The following is an 18,128-nucleotide window of genomic DNA, read 5'->3' as shown; positions in this document are numbered from 1 at the left end:
GGGTGCAGGGGCCCAAGGACTTGGGCCATCTTCCACTGTTTTCCCAGGCCACAGCAGAGAGCTGGATCAGAAGTGGAGAAGGCAGGACTTCAACCAGCACCCACGTGAATGCCTGCACTGCAGGTGGTGGCTTTTTTTTTTTTTTAATTTTTAAATTTTTTTTAGACAGGCAGAGTGGACAGTGAGAGAGAGAGACAGAGAGAAAGGTCTTCCTTTTGCTGTTGGTTCACCCTCCAATGGCCGCCGCGGTAGGTGCGCTGCGGCCGGCGCACAGCGCTGATCAGATGGCAGGAGCCAGGTGCTTCTCCTGGTCTCCCATGGGGTGCAGGGCCCAAGGACTTGAGCCATCCTCCACTGCACTCCCTAGCCACAGCAGAGAGCTGGCCTGGAAGAGGGGCAACCGGGACAGGATCGGTGCCCCGACCGGGACTAGAACCCGGTGTGCCGGCGCCGCAAGGCGGAGGATTAGCCTAGTGAGCCGCGGCGCCAGCCAGGTGGTGGCTTTTACCCACTACACCACAGTGCTGGCTCCCAATAAACTGATTTAAATCAACTGCAGAATGATTTCACACTTTGGGCCTCAGTTATTAATACTGAGAGGTCTGGGAAGGTCTCCCATGCACTGGCACACTCCCCATATGGCTGCAACAGCTGGGGCTGGGTCGGGCTGAAGCTAGGAGCCTGGAACTCCATTGGTCTTCTATGTGGGTGGCAGGGGCCAAAGCACATGGGCCATCCTCTGCTGTGTTCCCAGGGAGGTGTGTTAGCTGGACTGGAGGGGGCCCACGGCCCATATGGGATACCAGCATCATAGGCAGTGGCTTAACACCTTGTGCCACAGCACAGCCCTGGGAGGCACATTTTATGTTCCCCTCCAACAAGGGGCAAGCTTTTTCGCATGGCTTGCTATGAAGAAGGTGGCTTGACTCAATAAAAGCACGAAAGAAACATTCAGGAAAGGTCTTGCAACTGCAATTTTATTTTGTGAAAATAACCAACTGGGAGTTTAAATTGCTCCAAAAACCATAAAAACAAAACAAAATACACATGGAAGAAGCATGTGAGGTGAGGGGGACAAGGGGGAGGGTCCTTAGAGCTTTGGCAGATTGTGCCAGCACTGACCCAGGTGGCAGGAACCAGGCCCTGCAGCCAGGGCCTGTCTGCCGCGCTGGGACCGTGAGGGGCAGATCCCGACAGGTCGGGGCGAGGGGGAGGACACAGACCTCTTCGCTGAGGAAGTGGCAGGCACCTTGAGTCCCTTTAATTGTGGTGGGGGGACCGGTTCAGAGGACCTCCTTCCCCACCGACAGCTGGGGGCTGGTGGGGTGGGGCCCACCGAGGGAGCAGGGATGCTGGTGGAAACCAATCAGGCCGAGATGTCTTCTCACAAGGTGACGGCCTCACACTGGGCAGGGGACAAGGAGGACACGGGGGAAGGCCCCTGGTCCTGAGCCCATGGTAAGAGCCTGGGCCAGGAAACAGGAGACGTCCAGGAATGGATCCGGAAGAAGAGGTACCAGGCTAGAAGTCACAGCACCGGCAAACATGCAGATGGAGTAGGGGGAGCCGAACAGGTGGGGTGGATGAGAAGAGAGAGGGCAGCGGGGAAGAGAAAGAGGTAGAGAGAAGGCGTCTTCTGCCCAGGTCCATCCACCACAGCACGCACGGGAAGAATAACACACTACTTTTCCGTTCTGTTTCTTGTAAAGATTTTTTTTTTGTTGTTTTGTTTTGTTTTTTAAAAAAGCCTTGAGATCAGCTACTGGTTACATCTACAAAACGCAAAGTGCTGTTGTTATCAGTCACTTTACACAACAGTCCAGAGTGGTCAAATATTGACCAATAAAGTTTTCCTTTTTTTTTTTTTTTCTTCTGAATCATTACTACTCGATGAGTCACGTGACAGCCTGCGTAGGTCGGGGCTGGGGCAGCTTAGTGGGCAGACTTGGTGACCAAGGAAAGAGGCTGGGCCTGGAGCACGGGGAGGGTCTGGTGGGCGTGGAGCGTGGCTGGGAAAGAGGGAGGAGAGGTCAGCAGAGCGGTGGGCACGGACCCCAGCGGGAGGGGCCGGGACAGGAGGGGAGGCTGGCTGCCCATCTGGCCGGGGGACGTGGCTGCAGCCTTGGCTGACAGGAAGGCAGCCGAGTGCAGAGCCAGCTGGGCCCGGGTCTCTGGCTTGGTGGTGAGGGAGAGGGGCTGGGCTTGCTCCGAGTGGGTGGCAGCAGGGGCAGCTGGTGAGGCCAAGGCCGCGGACGGGGTGGCGGGGGAGTCCAACATGCTGCCGTGGGAGGAGGCAGGGCTGTCGCAGGGCTTCTCGGGGGGCAGGTACTGGACACATGGCTTCTTGCTCTTGGAGGCCAGGGCACCTAGGGGAAAGAGACGAGACAGGGGGTGAGCAGCAGACAGCGCCAGGAGGGGCAGCCGAGGACCAGGCCTGGCCGCACACACGAACAGCTAGCCTGCTGCATTCACGGGGTCCACATGCATGGACCCACCCACCCAACCAAAAATGTTTCCAAAAAAGTCAAAAAAAAGAAACCCCCGCATCTCATATGAACACGTATAGACCTCTTGTCATTATTCCCTGAACGATGTACCAAGTCTTTACACGATACATCACATTAGGTGTTGGAAGTCATCCAGGGATGACAAAAAGCCTGGAGAAAGGTCTAAGTTCGGTGCAGATACTCCACCATGGCTACACGTCAGGGACCTGGGCATACCCACATCCCGATGGACACTCAGAGCGGAGACACAGGAACGCTTAAGGCGTGGACCTGAGTTTATTGCCTAGGCAGCAACACCAAGCGCTTAGAGAAAGGGCAGGGCCCAAACAGGCAAAACTGGTACCCGCTGGGTACCCGCTGGGCGGGAAGCAGCTCAGTCTGTCATACCATCATCTTCCTCTCCCAGATCTCCCAGCTGTTGGCGTGGCTCTCCTCCCAGCTTGCTTTACAATCTCTGGCATATGGTGCTTCAAAAAGGCAGCTCTTCCAAGACGGCACGAGCCACCAGGGGGAAGGAAGCCCAGACGCACACGTGGGAAGGAGCGGCTGGGCCCTCGGGAGGGGAAGTGGAGGACAGGGTGCCTGGACTCACCCTCTGCCTCTTGGACGTGCTGCTGGGACTGGGTCTGTGTCTGCGACAGCTGCTTCTCTCGCTTCCTCTTCTTTTTCTTACCCTGGGAAATGCAGCCAAAGGGAGAGGTCACCAGGGAGAGAGCAGCACTGGTGTGCCATGGGGCCTCCCGGATCGGAGGGGAAGATGGGACGTTGTCCCTACTGTTCTTGATCCTGCTGTGCAGATGCCAGAGCAGGAAGCCCACCAGGATTGCACTCTGACAGGATTAAGCCGGCCGGAAGGAGGCATGGGGCCGGGAGGAGGCATGTTGCGTGTACCCTCTCTTCCCCTGCACACGGTCTCCCCTCCCCCCGCCTTCCAGGTCCAGCTGCCCTGGCCATCTAGGGGAGTGAGCCAGTGAATGAAAGATCTCTGTCACTCTAGCTTTCAAATAAATGAAACAACCCTTCTAAAAACTACGCGGTTGCCTTCCTTCTGGCAAACACTGCTCCTGGGGTCGGAGGGCCCCCTGCCCAGAGCAGGCACTTACGTAGTTGTCCCGGGCCGACCAGGTCGGGTAGAGCTGGGAGTGAAGCTGCCGCTCTTTCCGGGCCAGCTCGTAGTACTTGGCCTGTTCTTCCCGTGACAGGTTGTGCCACTGCGGGAGACGGGGTGAGAGACACAGAGCGGTGAGCGCAGGGGCTGGCGCCGCCGGCAGCCCGGGGGGCTGGACAGGGCCGGGCCTCACCTTCCTCCCCAGGATCTGGTTGATGGCGGCACTTTCCTTCAGGGTGCACTCAGCCACCACCTTGGCCCTCATCTCCTTCATATACAACATGAAGGCATTCAGGGGCTTCTTCACGTGGGGTTTCTTCTCCTCCTCCTTCTTCACGGTCACGGGTGACTTCCTGGAGGGCACAGGGGCAGCTGTCACATCGCCCAGCATCCCCAGGTGAGCTCAGCCTGCCGGTGCCCTCACTTGACCACGTCCTGGCAGAGGGGGCTGAGGGCGGTGGGGTGGCCGGGGCGGGACTCCGGCCTGGGCGGGCCCAGGAGATGAGGATGGGTCGTTCCTAGGCCAGGAAGCCTGGCTCTGGCTTGCAGCCATTTCCATGGTGCTCGTCCCCGTCACCAGGGAACACATCCTCCCTCCTGGGCCTCACAGATGCAGGGCTCCCGCACGGTGGGGAGGCTGCGGCTTACTTACGCGCTCACCGCGGGGCTCAGGCTGGGCGGTGCTGGCTCCTGCTTGACAATGGGGGAGACGATGGCGGGGTGCGGGATCCCTGAGGTGGGCAGGCCGGGATGGGCGGGGGCCACCATGTGAGGGGAGAAGCGGCTGGACACCAGGCTGCATGCGGGCAGAAAGAGACGATAGACAGAGGGGTGCAGGCTGAGTGTGTGTCCCGGGACAGAGGGCCCGCGTGGGGCTGGGGAGTGGGAGGCCGTTCTTGGCTTCTGGGGAACGGTCACCTACTCTGCCCACTGCACAATACACAGGGCCCCTGCGTCTGGTGCTGGCAGCAGGGAGCAGGAAAACCACAGGAGAAGCCGCGGAGGGTCAGAGGCAGGGGACCCGGGCCATCAGGGCTCCTGCACTGCGCGCAGGCCCCAGGCCGCTGGAGGCGCCAAGGTCAGACAGGCCTGGCCCTGGAGACTGTCTCCTCTCTTGACATCATCTCGGGAAAATGCACTCCCCCACCCCAGGCTCTGACACCAAAAATGCACCTGTGGCACAAAGCCCGGTATGAGACTAGAGGGCCAGGGCTCCCAGGTCTGTCTCGTGGGGAGATGGGAAAGAGCTGCTGTGGGCTGGGGAGCAGAGGGGAGCCCTCAGGAGCGGCACCATTGCCGGCACACACTCCCGGGACTGCCACCCTCCACTCGCAGCGCCAGCACTCACCTGGACATCGAGGCGTTCATGGCGAGGGCAGGGTAAGGGTGCCGGAAGCCACCAGGCGGAAGGGAGTACATGGGCTGTCCTTGCCTGTGAGGGCCGGGGCGAGAAGATGGGGTCAGCGTGGCAGGAGCATGCAGGGGAGAAGAGGAGAGGGTGGGGGAGAAGGGCTGCGGGTGACGGGTAGGCAGGAGCAGGGAGGCCAGGACCAGGTCCCGGGCAGAGGGCAGAGCTCAGCACAGGGCAGGGGCGAGGGCAACAAAGGCTGCAGGTTTCCTTACTGTGGGACGAGCCAGCCGAGTGGGTGGGGGATTTGTCCGACAGCTCCCGGGGACAGTGGGTAATACGGTGACAGCTCGGACGGGTGAGGGGGCCGGGGAATTCCTGCTTCCAAAGAGAGCGGTGTCAGGCTGCCCCCTTGCCCCAACTCAGCATCTTAAGTAGCACCCAGTGGGAGGGGTCTCCCCTCCATCCCTGACGCGGAGCCTGGAAGGCCCCTCTCTCTTGTCCTGGCCTCTGTCACCTGCAACAGCTCTGGCCAGTCCATCAGGGACACACTCAGGAGGAGGTCCAGTGCACCTCCTCTCTGCCTATACAGACTGACTCCATCTCTGAATCCTGATGTACAGAGACATGGGACACCACCCAGAGCATTCTAGAAAACCTGCCTCATCCGTGGAGCCATACATGTTGGGTTTCTGCTCCACATCTGTCTTCCTTATTATCTGTAACTTGCAGGAACTGTTCTTCCTCCAAAGGGGGGGCTCCAAACAGGCTCTGAGCCGTGGAGATTCTGGGGGGATGGCAAGAAGACCAGGGTGGCTCCCGGGGTCGGGCAGGGCTGGCGGGTGACTTAAAACAAAGCAACACAGCCAGTGTGGCCTGGGGAGCCTGGCTCAACGAATGACCGCCTGTGAAAACGTTCCCTTTAGGGCACAGCCTGCAGCTGGGCTCAACCTGGATGGAGCCAGGCCCTTGCTGAATTCCCTTTAATCCTCACAGGGGCCCACGGGGTGGGAGATACGGAGCAGGTGCAGGTGAGAACACTGGAAAGGCTCACGTGACCGGGCAAAGCCACGAGACTCGTGAGAGGTGGTGGCGTGGCTTGAGCCCAGGGCTGCCTGATTCGAGGGCCGTCCTCTTTTCCCGGGAAGAACAGCGTAACCCCACGTGCGGGCGCGCTGCCCGAGAGGCGGGCGGCTCACCTGTCTTTGGATCGATCTCCGGGGAGAGGTGCGTCGGAGGGGAGCCGGGGGAGAAGTGGTCATTGCTGTAGGTGATGAGCGGTGTCAACGGGTGCATGTGATGTGGGTGCTGCACAACAGGAACTTTATTGGACTGCAGGACAGAGAGAGAAAAAGACTAGGGACAGCTGCCAAGGAGACGGGGAGGCCAGTCAGCCGGCGTTCACTGAGTCCGACGCGCGCCATCTCACTTTTTCCCAATGGCCCTGGAGAGAAGGCGGTGGTCCAGAGGCAGAGGAGGAAGCAGTGGGATTACGGAGGCCTCACGCTCTCCATCCACCACGGCGCCGCCAGCCCACCGTCGTTCCCTTCACGCACACTGCACCGTGCGAGCTCAGCGAAGGCAGAAATGCTATACGCGCCAGGTGCCACACGAGCTCTCAGCTCGTCCAGACTGCTGCCCCAGCAGTGGGGGAATGGCCCTCATCCCGCAGCCGGAGACTGCTGCCGGTGCCCTGCGGGCCTAACGCCTGCATCTCATGGACAGCACCATCATGCATGGGGAAGACCTCTATTTTAGATAACTACGAAGAAAAAAAAATCACCAGGGGCTGGCGCTGTGGTGTAGTGGGCTAAGCCTCCCCGTGTGGCACCGGCATCCCATATGGGTGCTGGCTCTAGTCCCGGCTTGCTCCTCTTCTGATCCAGTTCTCTGCTGTGGTTTGGGAAAGTACTAGAAGATGGCCCAAGTGCTTGGGCCCCTGCACCCATGCTCCTAGCTCCTGGTTTTTTAGACTGGCCCAGCTCCAGCAGTTGTGACCATCTGGGGATGGAACCAGTGGAAGGAAGGCCTTTTTCTCTGTCTCTCCCTCTGTCTGTAATTCTACCACTCAGATAAATTTAAAAAAGAAAAGAAAACCCATCAGCATGTCATGAGTGCATTGTGTGAAAGGCTCTATTTATTTATTTGACAGAGAGAGAAGAGAAGAGGCCTTCTGTCTGCTGGATCTCTCCCCAAAGAGCTGCAATGGTCGGGCCGGTCCTGGCCAAAGCCAGGAGCCAGGCACTTCTTCTGGGTCTTCCACATAGGTGGCAGGGGCCCAAGGACTTGGGTCATCTTCTGCTGCCTTCCCACACACATTAGCAGGGGGCTGACTTGGAAGCACAGCAGCTGGGGGCTCAAACCTGAGTTGCAACCCCAGCCCCCACAGATGCATCTTGATTTTAGAGATGCTAAATGGGAAAACCCTGTACATTCTAGAACTGGTAAACTGAATTGTGAACTGTTTTCACCTACTCTGACTCAAGAATGGTTTCATCTTTTAAATTTTTTAAATAAAAAAATAACTTTTAAAAAAGATTGATTTATTTCAAAGGCAGAGCGACAGAGAAAGATTTTACACCTGCTGGTTCATTCCCCAAATGCCTACAACAGCAAGGTCTAAGCCAGGCCAAAGCCAGGAGCCAGGAACTCCACATGGGACTTCTTCTTCTTCTTTTTTTTTTTTTTTTTAGGGTTCAAAAGCAGCATTAGGAAGAAATGGAGAACTCTTTTTTTTTTTTTTTATTTTTTGACAGGCAGAGTGGACAGTGAGAGAGAGAGACAGAGAGAAAGGTCTTCCTTTTTGCCGTTGGTTCACCCTCCAATGGCCGCTGCGGCCGGCGCATCTCGCTGATCCGAAGCCAGGAGCCAGGTGCTTCTCCTGGTCTCCCATGCGGGTGCAGGGCCCAAGGACCTGGGCCATCCTCCACTGCACTCCCTGGCCACAGCAGAGAGCTGGCCTGGAAGAGGGGCAACTGGGATAGAATCCGGCGCCCTGACCGGGACTAGAACCTGGTGTGCCGGCGTCGCAAGGCGGAGGATTAGCCTGTTAAGCCATGGCGCCGGCCCCACATGGGACTTCTACGTGGGTGGCAGCAACCCAAGCACTGGAGCCATCATCTGCTGCCTCCCAGGTATGTTAGCAAGGAGCTGGGTCAGGAGTGAACAGTGCTGAGGCACACACCAGGAACTCTTGATACGGCACGCAAGGGTCCTGAGCAGTGGCTGAACCTGACACACCACAATGCCTGCCCCAAGATATTTTAAAAATATTTATTTATTTATCTGAGAAGCTGAGAGACAGATTGGGGAGAGAGAGAGAGAGAGAAACATCTGCTAGCTCACTCTCTAAATACCTGGGCCAAAGCCTGAAGCTGATAACTAAATCCAGGTCTCCCAGTTGGGCTGGAACCCAGTTACGTAAGCCATCACCACTGCTTCCCAGAGGCAAAAAGCTGGAGGCCAGAGGCGGAAACAGGGCCCAGGCACTGTGATGGGAGACGGGGGCTCCTAACCAGCATCTTAACTGTGAAACGCCCAGCCCAACATCAAGGATCTTTATTATAGAAGTGGCTACACGTTACTGAGCACCCCTATGGCAAGCACAGCATTGGGCCTAAGATTCAGACCTGCTATAACCTAGCACAGAAACTCTGCTTCTCCCACCTCAGAGGCCAGGAAGCTGAGCTTAGAAAGGTCAACCTACCTAGCCCGGGACACAAGAGAACAGGCAGCAGGACTGGGCTCACTATCAGCTCCTCATGGCTCTAACAAACTAAAGAGTTTTCTCTTGCACTGCTGGTTCCCCCCAAGAGCCTGATCAAAATGTATCTGTCATAGAGAAAGGGCAGATGAGGTAAATAAGCTACAAATGGAGAAGAGATTTGTTTAAAAACGAGGCTTGTAAAAACGATGATTTAGAGGTGGCCCAAGGGGCTGAACAGCCAACAGCTGTCTTCCCGTTTGGATTTTTCACCCCGTACGGTGCCTCCTTGGCGCTTAAAACGCAAGCCCGGCCTGTAGATTTCCTAGATACCCTTGCACTGACAAGAGCAGAGGCAGGGGCTGCAAACTCAGACTGTTCCTAACCATGGCCACTAGGTGGTGCTGGCATGCAGCTGGGCCCCACTGCTGGAAAGCCCCTCACCTTAAACAGCTTCTAGCATGCCCCCCTCATTTGATGCTGCATAATAAATCTAAAAAAGTTTTCTTACATTCCTCTTACCGTTTCCACCTCTTCACATTCTGTTTTTGAGGATAATGCAATAGAATTATCGCCAAAGGGAAAGTAAATGATAAAAGAATAATAAAACACGTAAAGAAAGAACAGGGCAGGTGTTTGGCCCTGTGGCTAAGACACCCATAACCTACACTGGATGGCCTGGGTTCAGTGCTGGACTCCAGCTGACTCCAGCTTCCTGTCAGTGCAGCCTCTGGCTGAGTTCTCTGCTCCTAGCTTTGGACCCTGGCCAAGCCCAGGCTATATGGGGAGTGAGCCAGTAGATAAGAACTCTATCTGTCTCTCTGCCTCTTAATTAAAAAAAAAATTTAAAAACAAACTTCGATTAAAAAACTAAATATAAGCACACCAAAACGCAGATAGAATTTATGCTTTGGTGGTGAGTTGTGGATGATGTTTTTTTTAAAAAAGATTTATTTATTTGAAAGGCAGAGTTAGAGAGAGAGAGAGGTCTTCCATCGGCCGATTCACTCCCAAAATGGTTGCAATGGCCAGGGCTGGGCGAAGCCAAAGCCAGGAACCAGAAGCTTCCTCCAGGGCTCCCACATGGGTGCATGGGCCCAAGCACTTGGGCCATCTTTTGCTCCTTTCCCAGGCACATTAACAGGCAGCTGGAATGTAAGTGGAGCAGCCAGGACTTGAACCAGTGTTCATATGGGATGCTGGCGCTGTAGGTGGGCAGCTTTACCCACTACACCACTATGCTGACCCTGGTATGGATGATTTTGTTTTTATGGTCCCCCTTTCCCTATTTTCCCATTTGTTTCAATTGACACCATTTAAAAATATACTATGGGTGGGTGTTGTGGTAGAGCAGGTTAAACCACCACTTGTAAGGCTGGCAGCCCATATCTGAGTGCTGGTTTAGTCCCACCTGCTCCACTTCTGATCCACCTTCCTGCTAAGGCACCAAGTGCTTGGGCCTCTGCCACCCATGTGGGCCAAGGTGGAGCTCCTGGCTCCTGGCTCCTGGCTTTGGCTTCATCCAGACCTGGCTGTTGTGGCCATTTGAGGAATGAACTAGCCGATGGAAGATCTGTGTGTGTATGTGTGTCTTTTACTCTTTCAAACAAGCAAATAAATCTTTTTTACAAAACAAAAAGCACTATGAATAACATATTTTCTAAGAAAGACATATAACTCATATCATAAGCAGGTAGAAAACGCAATCCCACCATCTAAACCAGTCACTATTATCACCTGGCATACCTCCTTTCAAAAAGACTTCCCGTGCACTGGTATTTCGTGTACATGTATTTACATCATTGATAACCATCTTTTTAAGATTTATTTTTAAAAAATTTATTTGAAAAAGTTACAGAGAGGGGAGGAGAGAAGGAGAGAGATAGAGGTCTTCCACCTGCTGGTTCACTCCCCAAATGGCCATAATGACCAGGACTGGGCCAGGCCAAAGCCAGGAGCTTCTTCCAGGTGTCCTACGTGGGTGCATGGGCCCAAGCACTTGGGCCATCTTCCGCTGCTTTCCCAGGCCATAGCAGAGAGCTGGATACGTACTGGAGCAGCCGGGACTCGGGACTCCAACCGGCACCCATATGGGATGCCAGCGCCGCAGGTAGAGGCTTCACCTACTACACCACAGCGCTGGCCCATTGACAGCCATCTCAAAGCAGGTACTAGCACTGTGAAATCATGACTGCCTATGTGCTGCTGAGTTCGGCATTATCAGAAAGGGGCAAACAGCATCCGACGGTACTGTTAAGTATAAAACAGGGACCGTGCGTTCTATTTGGGCACACTCCCCCAACTGCTGTGAGTTATGACTGCTCTCCTTTAGGGGGCACCATTGTCCAGAAAATGAACTGGGAGTGGAAGGTGGGAAGTAGAGAGGCCTCCAGGAGGTCTGCTCTTAGAGGCTGACCGGAAGGAAGGTTCTCCTTGGAGGTTGGAGCCCAGTGAAAGCTCCTGCTCTTTGATCTCCTTGGCCTCTTCCCCCAGGGGCGGGAAGTGCACAGCATAAACTCACGCCAAGGGTCAGGAAGGTTAGAGAACCACTGCACCCCTCTCGGCGGGCAACCATGGTGCAAACACGCAACAAGTGCAGGCTCGCATGCCGGCTCAGCGAGGCCGCATCCCTGACCAACCGCGGCCCCAGGCCCTCTGGCAAGTCACATGGACCACTTCTTTCTCCGCATGTGTGTTTCCTATCTATTGCAGTCTTTCTGGATTGGTCCATGTGGAAGCTCTTCTTTGAGCTCCTGGTGCCCACAGCAACGTGTCCCCTCTTACTCTTCAGGATGCCCTTCAAGCTCAAGGTGAAGCCAACTCCAGGCAGCTCCTGCGCAGACCCTGCAGCCGCATCCTCCACAAATCACCCCCAGATAAAGCATAAGCTCCACCTGCCCCATTCCAGCTGGCTCTGAGTACCCCGAGGCCCTCTCAAACCCACCAAGCTCCAGCTGTGCACTTACTAATCATCTTTTCCTGACCCTGACTCCAGGGCTCTGGCAAAGATGAGCCTTAACATTTTTTTTTCTTTGTAAGATTTATTTATTTGAAAGGCAGAGTTACAGAGATACAGAGAGGGAGAAAGAGAGAAAGAGGTATTCCATCCATGGGTTCACTCTCCAGATGTCTGCAATGGCTGGGGTTGGGCTAGGCTGAAGCCAGGAGCCAGGAACTCCATCCAAGTCTCTTATGTGGGTGGCTGGGGCTCAGGCACCTGGTCCATCTGCTGTTACTTTCCCAGGCACATTAGCAAGGAGTTTGACCAAAAGTGGAGCAGCCACGGGTGTGGGGTGATGTTGTGGTGCAGCAGGTTAAGCTGCCGCCTGCAATGCTGGCATCCCATATGGATGGCTGGTTTGAGTCTTGGCTGCTCCACTTCTGATCCAGCTTCCTGCTAATGGCCTGGGAAAAGCAGTGGAAGATGACTCAGGTGCCTGGGTCCCTGCACCCACATGGAGAACCTGAAAGAAGCTCCTGGCTCCTGGCTTTGGCCTGGATCAGCCTTGGCCATTGTGGCCATGCCGGGGAATCAATCAGTGGATGTAAGATCTCTCTCTCTCTTTCTCTCTAAATAAAAGAAATCACTTCTATCCACATTCGATTGTCTGTTTATTTTTGGAAGCAATTATGTCTTTGGGGGACCAGGAAAGTTTTCAAGAGACTATGCCTAAAAGCAGGGTTTGGGGGAAAAAGGAAGCTAGAATTGTTCTGCAAACACCCATCCATTCATAGCCTCGCAGAGCCCGCTGGGAAAGGCCAGGGATTTGAAGCGGTCAGACTGGCCGAAGCAGACCCACCTCCCTCCCAGCAGCCGCTCTGTCAGGATTGCACAATTGCAGAGGGAGGGGCTGCAAAGAGGATCTCCAAGGGGCTTGTGGCTCCAGCTGCGGCGTTCACCATTCACTTACACTCGGGCAGACGCCAGCAGTTCATGCTTTGTTTTGATCACACGATCCAAGCAACCTAAGTGCCAGTTTTGCTAGGCTCTTTTGTGTTTGTTTATGCTCTTACTAGTCGTATTTTTCAATCTAAAGTTTGTTGCAGGAATTTTCCAAGCTTTTTGCACATTTTCTTTGAGGGTTATTTTAGTTAAAACTAAGTAACCTGTACATCTGCTTCGCTGGGCTCTGGTAAGCTGAAGCCGGCTGTGCTATACTGAAAACCGCCCAACAGCCCTAGAAACCGCCCTGTCCCTTGCAATGAAAGTTCTCCCATTTCTCTCTCCCTCTCTCTCTTTCATTTTAAAGGTAGAGTTATTGTGTGTGTGTGTGTGTGTGTGTGGCGGGGAGCGACACACAGAGAGATCTTCCATCCAATGGCTAAGGCTGGGCCAGGCCACAGCTAGGAGCCTGGAACCCCACCCAGGTCTCCCATGTGGACAACAGGGGCCCCAGACCTGGGTCATCGGCTGCTGCTTTCCCAGGTGCATTAGAAGGGAGCAGTACTGGAAGTGGAGCAGCCAGGACTCAAACTGGCATTCATATGGGATGCCGGCTTCGCAGGTGGTGACATAACTCACTCCACCACAATGCTGGCATGGAATACCCCATCTCCCTCCAGCACACTCACGCTGCCTTACGTTTTTAGATTAAAGCCGATCTCGCCCTGCATCTGTAGCTCAATGAGACATCTCGTTGCCTGCATGCCTTCCTCAAGATGACCAATCAGATCCATGGCTCCAGCTTCCTGAGCGGAACTTTGCACGCACCCATTCCAGGTCCTCCACGCTCTAACCTGAATGCGTGCCCACCATGTCTCCTTGCACTTCCACTGGCTTTTCTACTTACTGAGAAGCCACCAAACACTCTAAGAGGGCAACCCTATTCCCTATTTTCTGGTTTCTAACACCTCCCCCTTGCCTTTCTTAAAATATTCCAGAAGGAGCTGGCTGTTGCATAAAGGAAGGCTGAGGGATCTACAAACAGGAGTGGGACAGAGAGAAACACAAAGGTGGGAGAGGGAAATCCCCTCTGCACACACACACTCAGCCCACCCTTTTGCAAACACCACGTTAAAGGCAAAGTGAGTTTGCTACCCAATCCTCACAAGGAAAGGACAGTTGAACAAAAATCTCCTATACGGAATTTTCCCCTATCAAGAGAAGGGGGACCTCCCATTTTCAGATCTTGGTTCAGTGTCTGGGGGGAATGTGTATACAGCAGGCACTGAAAGGGGCGGCTGAAGGGGGAGGAGGCTGACAAGGCACAAAGAGACACACAGAACCTGGGGCTCTAATGACATCGCCGAGGCGATTGTCGAGGTACAGGAGCCTGCAGAACATACAGATCGCGATGTAAGAGTGTAGTTGTGCACCTACTGTGTGCCACGTGCTGCTTCCGGTCTTGGGGAGGCAGCAGAGAAAGCCGTCTACTCAGACACAGCTCCTAGCCTGTGCGCTTACACTCCAGCTGAGAGACGGACAATCAACGAGGTAAATAAGGGACACTTGAGGGCACTTGAGTTCATAGGAAATGGGATTTTAAAAAATAAACACATCTAAAAATGGAATTAAAAGATAAGTCTGCATCGCTGCAAAACTATATGAAGTCCACGCTTTCTTTCTTAATATGCATTTTCCATGAACTTTTTGATTAAATGGTGGTAAATGCTAGAAAGGAAAACTAAGTCAGATCAAGCAGAGAAGAGACGTCGGGTGGGGCAGGCATTTGGTGCGACACGGAAGCACGCATTCCCTGTCTGGTTTGAGTGCCAACTGCTCTGCTTCCAGCCCAGCTTCCTGCGAATTCGTACCCTGGACGGCAGCAGGCGACAGCTCAAGTACTTGGGTCCCTGCCACCCACGTGGGAGAACCTGAGGCAGTGCTGGGCTCCTGGCTTTGGCTTGGGCTTGTGAGAAGCGAACCAGCAGACAGCAGATCTCTGTCTCTGCCTTTCAAATAAAATGAAAACGCATAAATAAAAATTTTAAAGCAGAGAGAAGGCAGGGGGAGGGGGAGATGGTATTACACATTATGCAGGATGACCAAAGACCTCAAGGAGAACATGACTTTTAAATACATTAGATAGCTATTGGGGCAGGGCATGGAGGATTTCCACAGGAGGAATACTAGGGCAGCGGCTTCAGGTGGGCGGTACGGCTGGCTTGCTGCAGGGACCCCAGGGAGGCCAGTGGGCTGGAGCAGAGACAGGAGTACAAGGAGGAGGGTCTGCCCTAATGTGTCAACACCAACACACGCTGTCTGGCTCCCAACACATGGCGGGCAGGGTGCTGCAGGCTGTGAAAGATGCAAAGATAACCCAACCTCTGCAGGCCGAGGAGAGATAACAAGCCTGGGGAATTGGGATGTGCCTTTAGGTCCTTGTCCAGAGCAGTGGCGTGCCGTCTTCCCAAGGTTGGTAGGAGCAAGTACTCCTGGGACAAACCTCTTCTTGTCACAACTCCCCTTTTCCCACTGGTGACTGGTGTTAAGAATGGCAAAAGGGGGGCTGGTGCCATGGTGTAGCAGGTAAAGCCACCATTTGCAGTGCTGGCATCCCATATGGGTGCTGGTTTGAGTCCCAGCTGCTCCACTTTTGATCCAGCTCCTTGCTAATCGCCTGGGAAAGGAGCAGAAGATGGCCCAAGTGTTTGGGCCCCTGCACGCATGTGGGAGAACCTGAAGAAGCTTCTGACTCCTGGCTTTGGATTAGCCCAGCTCCGGCCATTTGGGGAGTGAACTGGCAGATGGAAGACCTCTCTTTCTCTCTGTAACTCTACCTTTCAAATAAACAAATAAATCTTAGAAGATTTATTTGAAAGTCAGAGTTACACACAGAGAAGGAGAGGAAGAGAGAGAGAGGTCTTCTATTAGCTGGTTCACTCCTCAATTGGCTGCAATGGCTGCAGCTACGCCGATCCAAAGCCAGGAGCCAGGAGTTCCTTGGGGTCTCCCACGTGGGCACAGGGGCCCAAAGACTTGGGCCATCTTCTACTGCTTTCCTAGGCCATAGCAGAGAGCTGGATCGGAAGTGGAGCAGCTGGGACACAAACCGGCACCCATATGGGATGCCAGCACTGTAGGCAGTGGCTTTATCTGCTATGCCACAGCGCCAGCCCCAGTGAATAAATCTTAAAAAAAAAAAAAAAAAAAGAACTTTAAAAGGGAACTCTAAGGTCACCTTTGTATTCTTCCTTTTACACCAATGTCTACATTCTTAGGAAATGTAATGGACGTACAGCATCACAAATACTCCGAGATACTCTCAAATTTTTAAGACAAAAACTGTGTATATGTGTGTACATATACCTTTACACACACACACACACACACAGAGTTCATCTTAACCACTGTGCCACATGCCTGGTTGATCCCTCCACACGATTCTGAGGCCTATTGACATTTGAGGGCCACTATGGCTGTAAACTGGAATTGCCTGGTGTACTTTTTTTTCTTTTAAAAAGATTTTTATTTATTTGAGAGGTAGAGTTATAGAGAGGCAGAGGCAGAGAGAGAGAGAGAAAGAGGTCTTCCATCCATCCTCTGGTTCACTCCCCAGGTGACCGCAACGGCTGGAGCTGGGCAGATCTGAAGCCAGGAGCTTTTTCTGGGTCTCCCATATGGGTGCAGGGGTCCAAGGACTTGGGCCATCCTCTACTGCTTTCCCAGGCCATAGCAGAGAGCTGGATCGGAAGAGGAGCAGCTGGGACTAGAACTGGCGCCCATATGGGATGGCGGCACTTCAGGCAGTGGCTTTACCCACCATGCCACAGTGCCAGCCCTGGAGTACTTTTAAATCTGTCTGCTCTCAGGCCACACCTAAATTCCTCCAGAAACTCTAGGGGTCGGGCTCAGCAATCTTTGCTCTAAAAAATCTCCCACGTGATTCAGACGACTGCTCAACCAAGGTGGAATCCCAGAGAAATCCTCCACTGATCCTGCTGAAGATGCTGATAGGCACGTCACCGTGTGAATGAGACTGTTCATACTACGAACAATCGATTATTGCTGTTTAAGCATCAGTAGCCTAGGATGTCACTGATGTGTCGGGTTTCATTATTTATTTGTAATTCTTCCTTCTCCTGTCCCACTGATAACAGGCTCGTCCTCCTAACTCACTTTGATCAAAGCAGTATTGGCAGAGGCCAAGGGCGAGGAGGCTTTAAGTGCACCCTCCTCCTGTGCCTCTATCTCCACATGCCAGGGAGGGACGTGTTCTGGACATGGCTGCTTGAGAGCTGGGGTGACCTGCCCACACCTGTCCCTAAAAGAGCCACTCCAGCTGACCACAGGGTAGAAAAGCGGATGTCTGCTGTGGAAGCCGCTGCAGTGTCTGATCTCCAGCACTGTCAAAGGAATAGCTGACTTAACCCAGACATGCACGAGTTATTTGTTGAGAAATAAGGAAAAGAATGACACCACATCTAAAATTTGCCACTTAGTGAGGATTCCTTTTCTTTCTTTTTTTTTTTTTTTTCTTTTTTCCCCTTTAAGATCTACTTATTTGAGAGGGAGAGACAGAGAGAGGGAGAGATCGTCCAATCTCTGGTTCATCGCTCAAATAGCAGCAATAGTCAGGGCTGATCCAGGCTGAAGCCAGGAGCCAGGAGCTCCTTCCAGGCCTCTCATGTGGGTGGCAGGGGCCCAAGCACTTGGGCCATCTTTCATTAGCAGGGAATGGGATCCGAGGTGGAGCAGCCTAGACTCGAATTGGCATTCATGGGATGCTGGCACTGCAGACAGCAGCTAAACCGCCTGCACCAGGACAGCCCCACTTGTTCTCCTTTTGTTTTTTACAGGCAGAGTGGATAGTGAGAGAGAGAGAGAGAGAGAGAGAGAGAGAGAGAGAAAGGTCTTCCATTTTGTCGTTGGTTCACCCTCCAATGGCCGCTGCGGCCGGCGCATCGTGCCGATCCGAAGCCAGGAGCCAGGCGCTTCTCCTGGTCTCCCATGCGGGTGCAGGGCCCAAGCACTTGGGCCATCCTCCACTGCCTTCCCGGGCCATAGCAGAGAGCTGGTCTGGAAGAGGGGCAACCGGGATAGAATCCAGCGCCCCAACCGGGACTAGAACCCGGTGTGCCGGCGCCGCAAGGTGGAGGATTAGCCTGTTAAGCCACGGCGCCAGCCTTGTTCTCCTTTTTTAAAAGTTAAACAACACAGGGACCGGTGGTGTAGCGGCTAAATCCATGGCCTACAGTGCCAGCATCCCATATGGGTGACAGTTCGAGACCCAGCTGCTCCACTTCTGATGCAGCTGTCTGCTACGGCTTGGGAAAGCCGTAGAAGATGGGCCAAGTCCTTGGGCCCCTGCACCCACGTGGGAGACCCAGAAGAAGCTCCTGGCTTCAGATGGGCCCAGCTCCAGCTGTTGTGGCCATTTGTGGAGTGAACCAGCGGATTGAAGACCTCTCTCTCTCTCTCTCTCTCTGCCTCTCAAATAAATATTAAAAAAAAAAAAAAAAGGATAAACATCACAGAAAACTAAATGTTAAAACACTCCACTTCTCCTCTCCACTTCCTAA

The 18,128-nt window shown here is 53.9% G+C and overlaps 1 protein-coding gene across 1 annotated transcript in view; it reads right to left on the bottom strand.

Annotated features, from left to right (window-relative positions):
* Nucleotides 1-958: 958 nt before the first annotated feature.
* The window catches only part of TCF7L1 (transcription factor 7 like 1), a 169,176-nt gene continuing 152,006 nt past the window's right edge, over nt 959-18,128 (bottom strand). Inside the window, exons 5-12 of the mRNA XM_062209752.1 lie at nt 6,163-6,295; nt 5,239-5,341; nt 4,964-5,047; nt 4,268-4,411; nt 3,809-3,968; nt 3,611-3,718; nt 3,100-3,181; nt 959-2,366 (exon numbers count right to left, since the gene is read on the bottom strand). Of these exons, the coding sequence (XP_062065736.1) occupies nt 1,933-2,366; nt 3,100-3,181; nt 3,611-3,718; nt 3,809-3,968; nt 4,268-4,411; nt 4,964-5,047; nt 5,239-5,341; nt 6,163-6,295 (1,248 nt within the window). The 3' untranslated portion in view covers nt 959-1,932. The remainder of the gene's footprint in view (nt 2,367-3,099; nt 3,182-3,610; nt 3,719-3,808; nt 3,969-4,267; nt 4,412-4,963; nt 5,048-5,238; nt 5,342-6,162; nt 6,296-18,128) is intronic.

Source organism: Lepus europaeus, chromosome 13 (assembly GCF_033115175.1).
Source record: "Lepus europaeus isolate LE1 chromosome 13, mLepTim1.pri, whole genome shotgun sequence".
NCBI classification, from domain to species: domain Eukaryota; kingdom Metazoa; phylum Chordata; class Mammalia; order Lagomorpha; family Leporidae; genus Lepus; species Lepus europaeus.
This window is presented reverse-complemented; position numbering and strand designations above follow the sequence as displayed.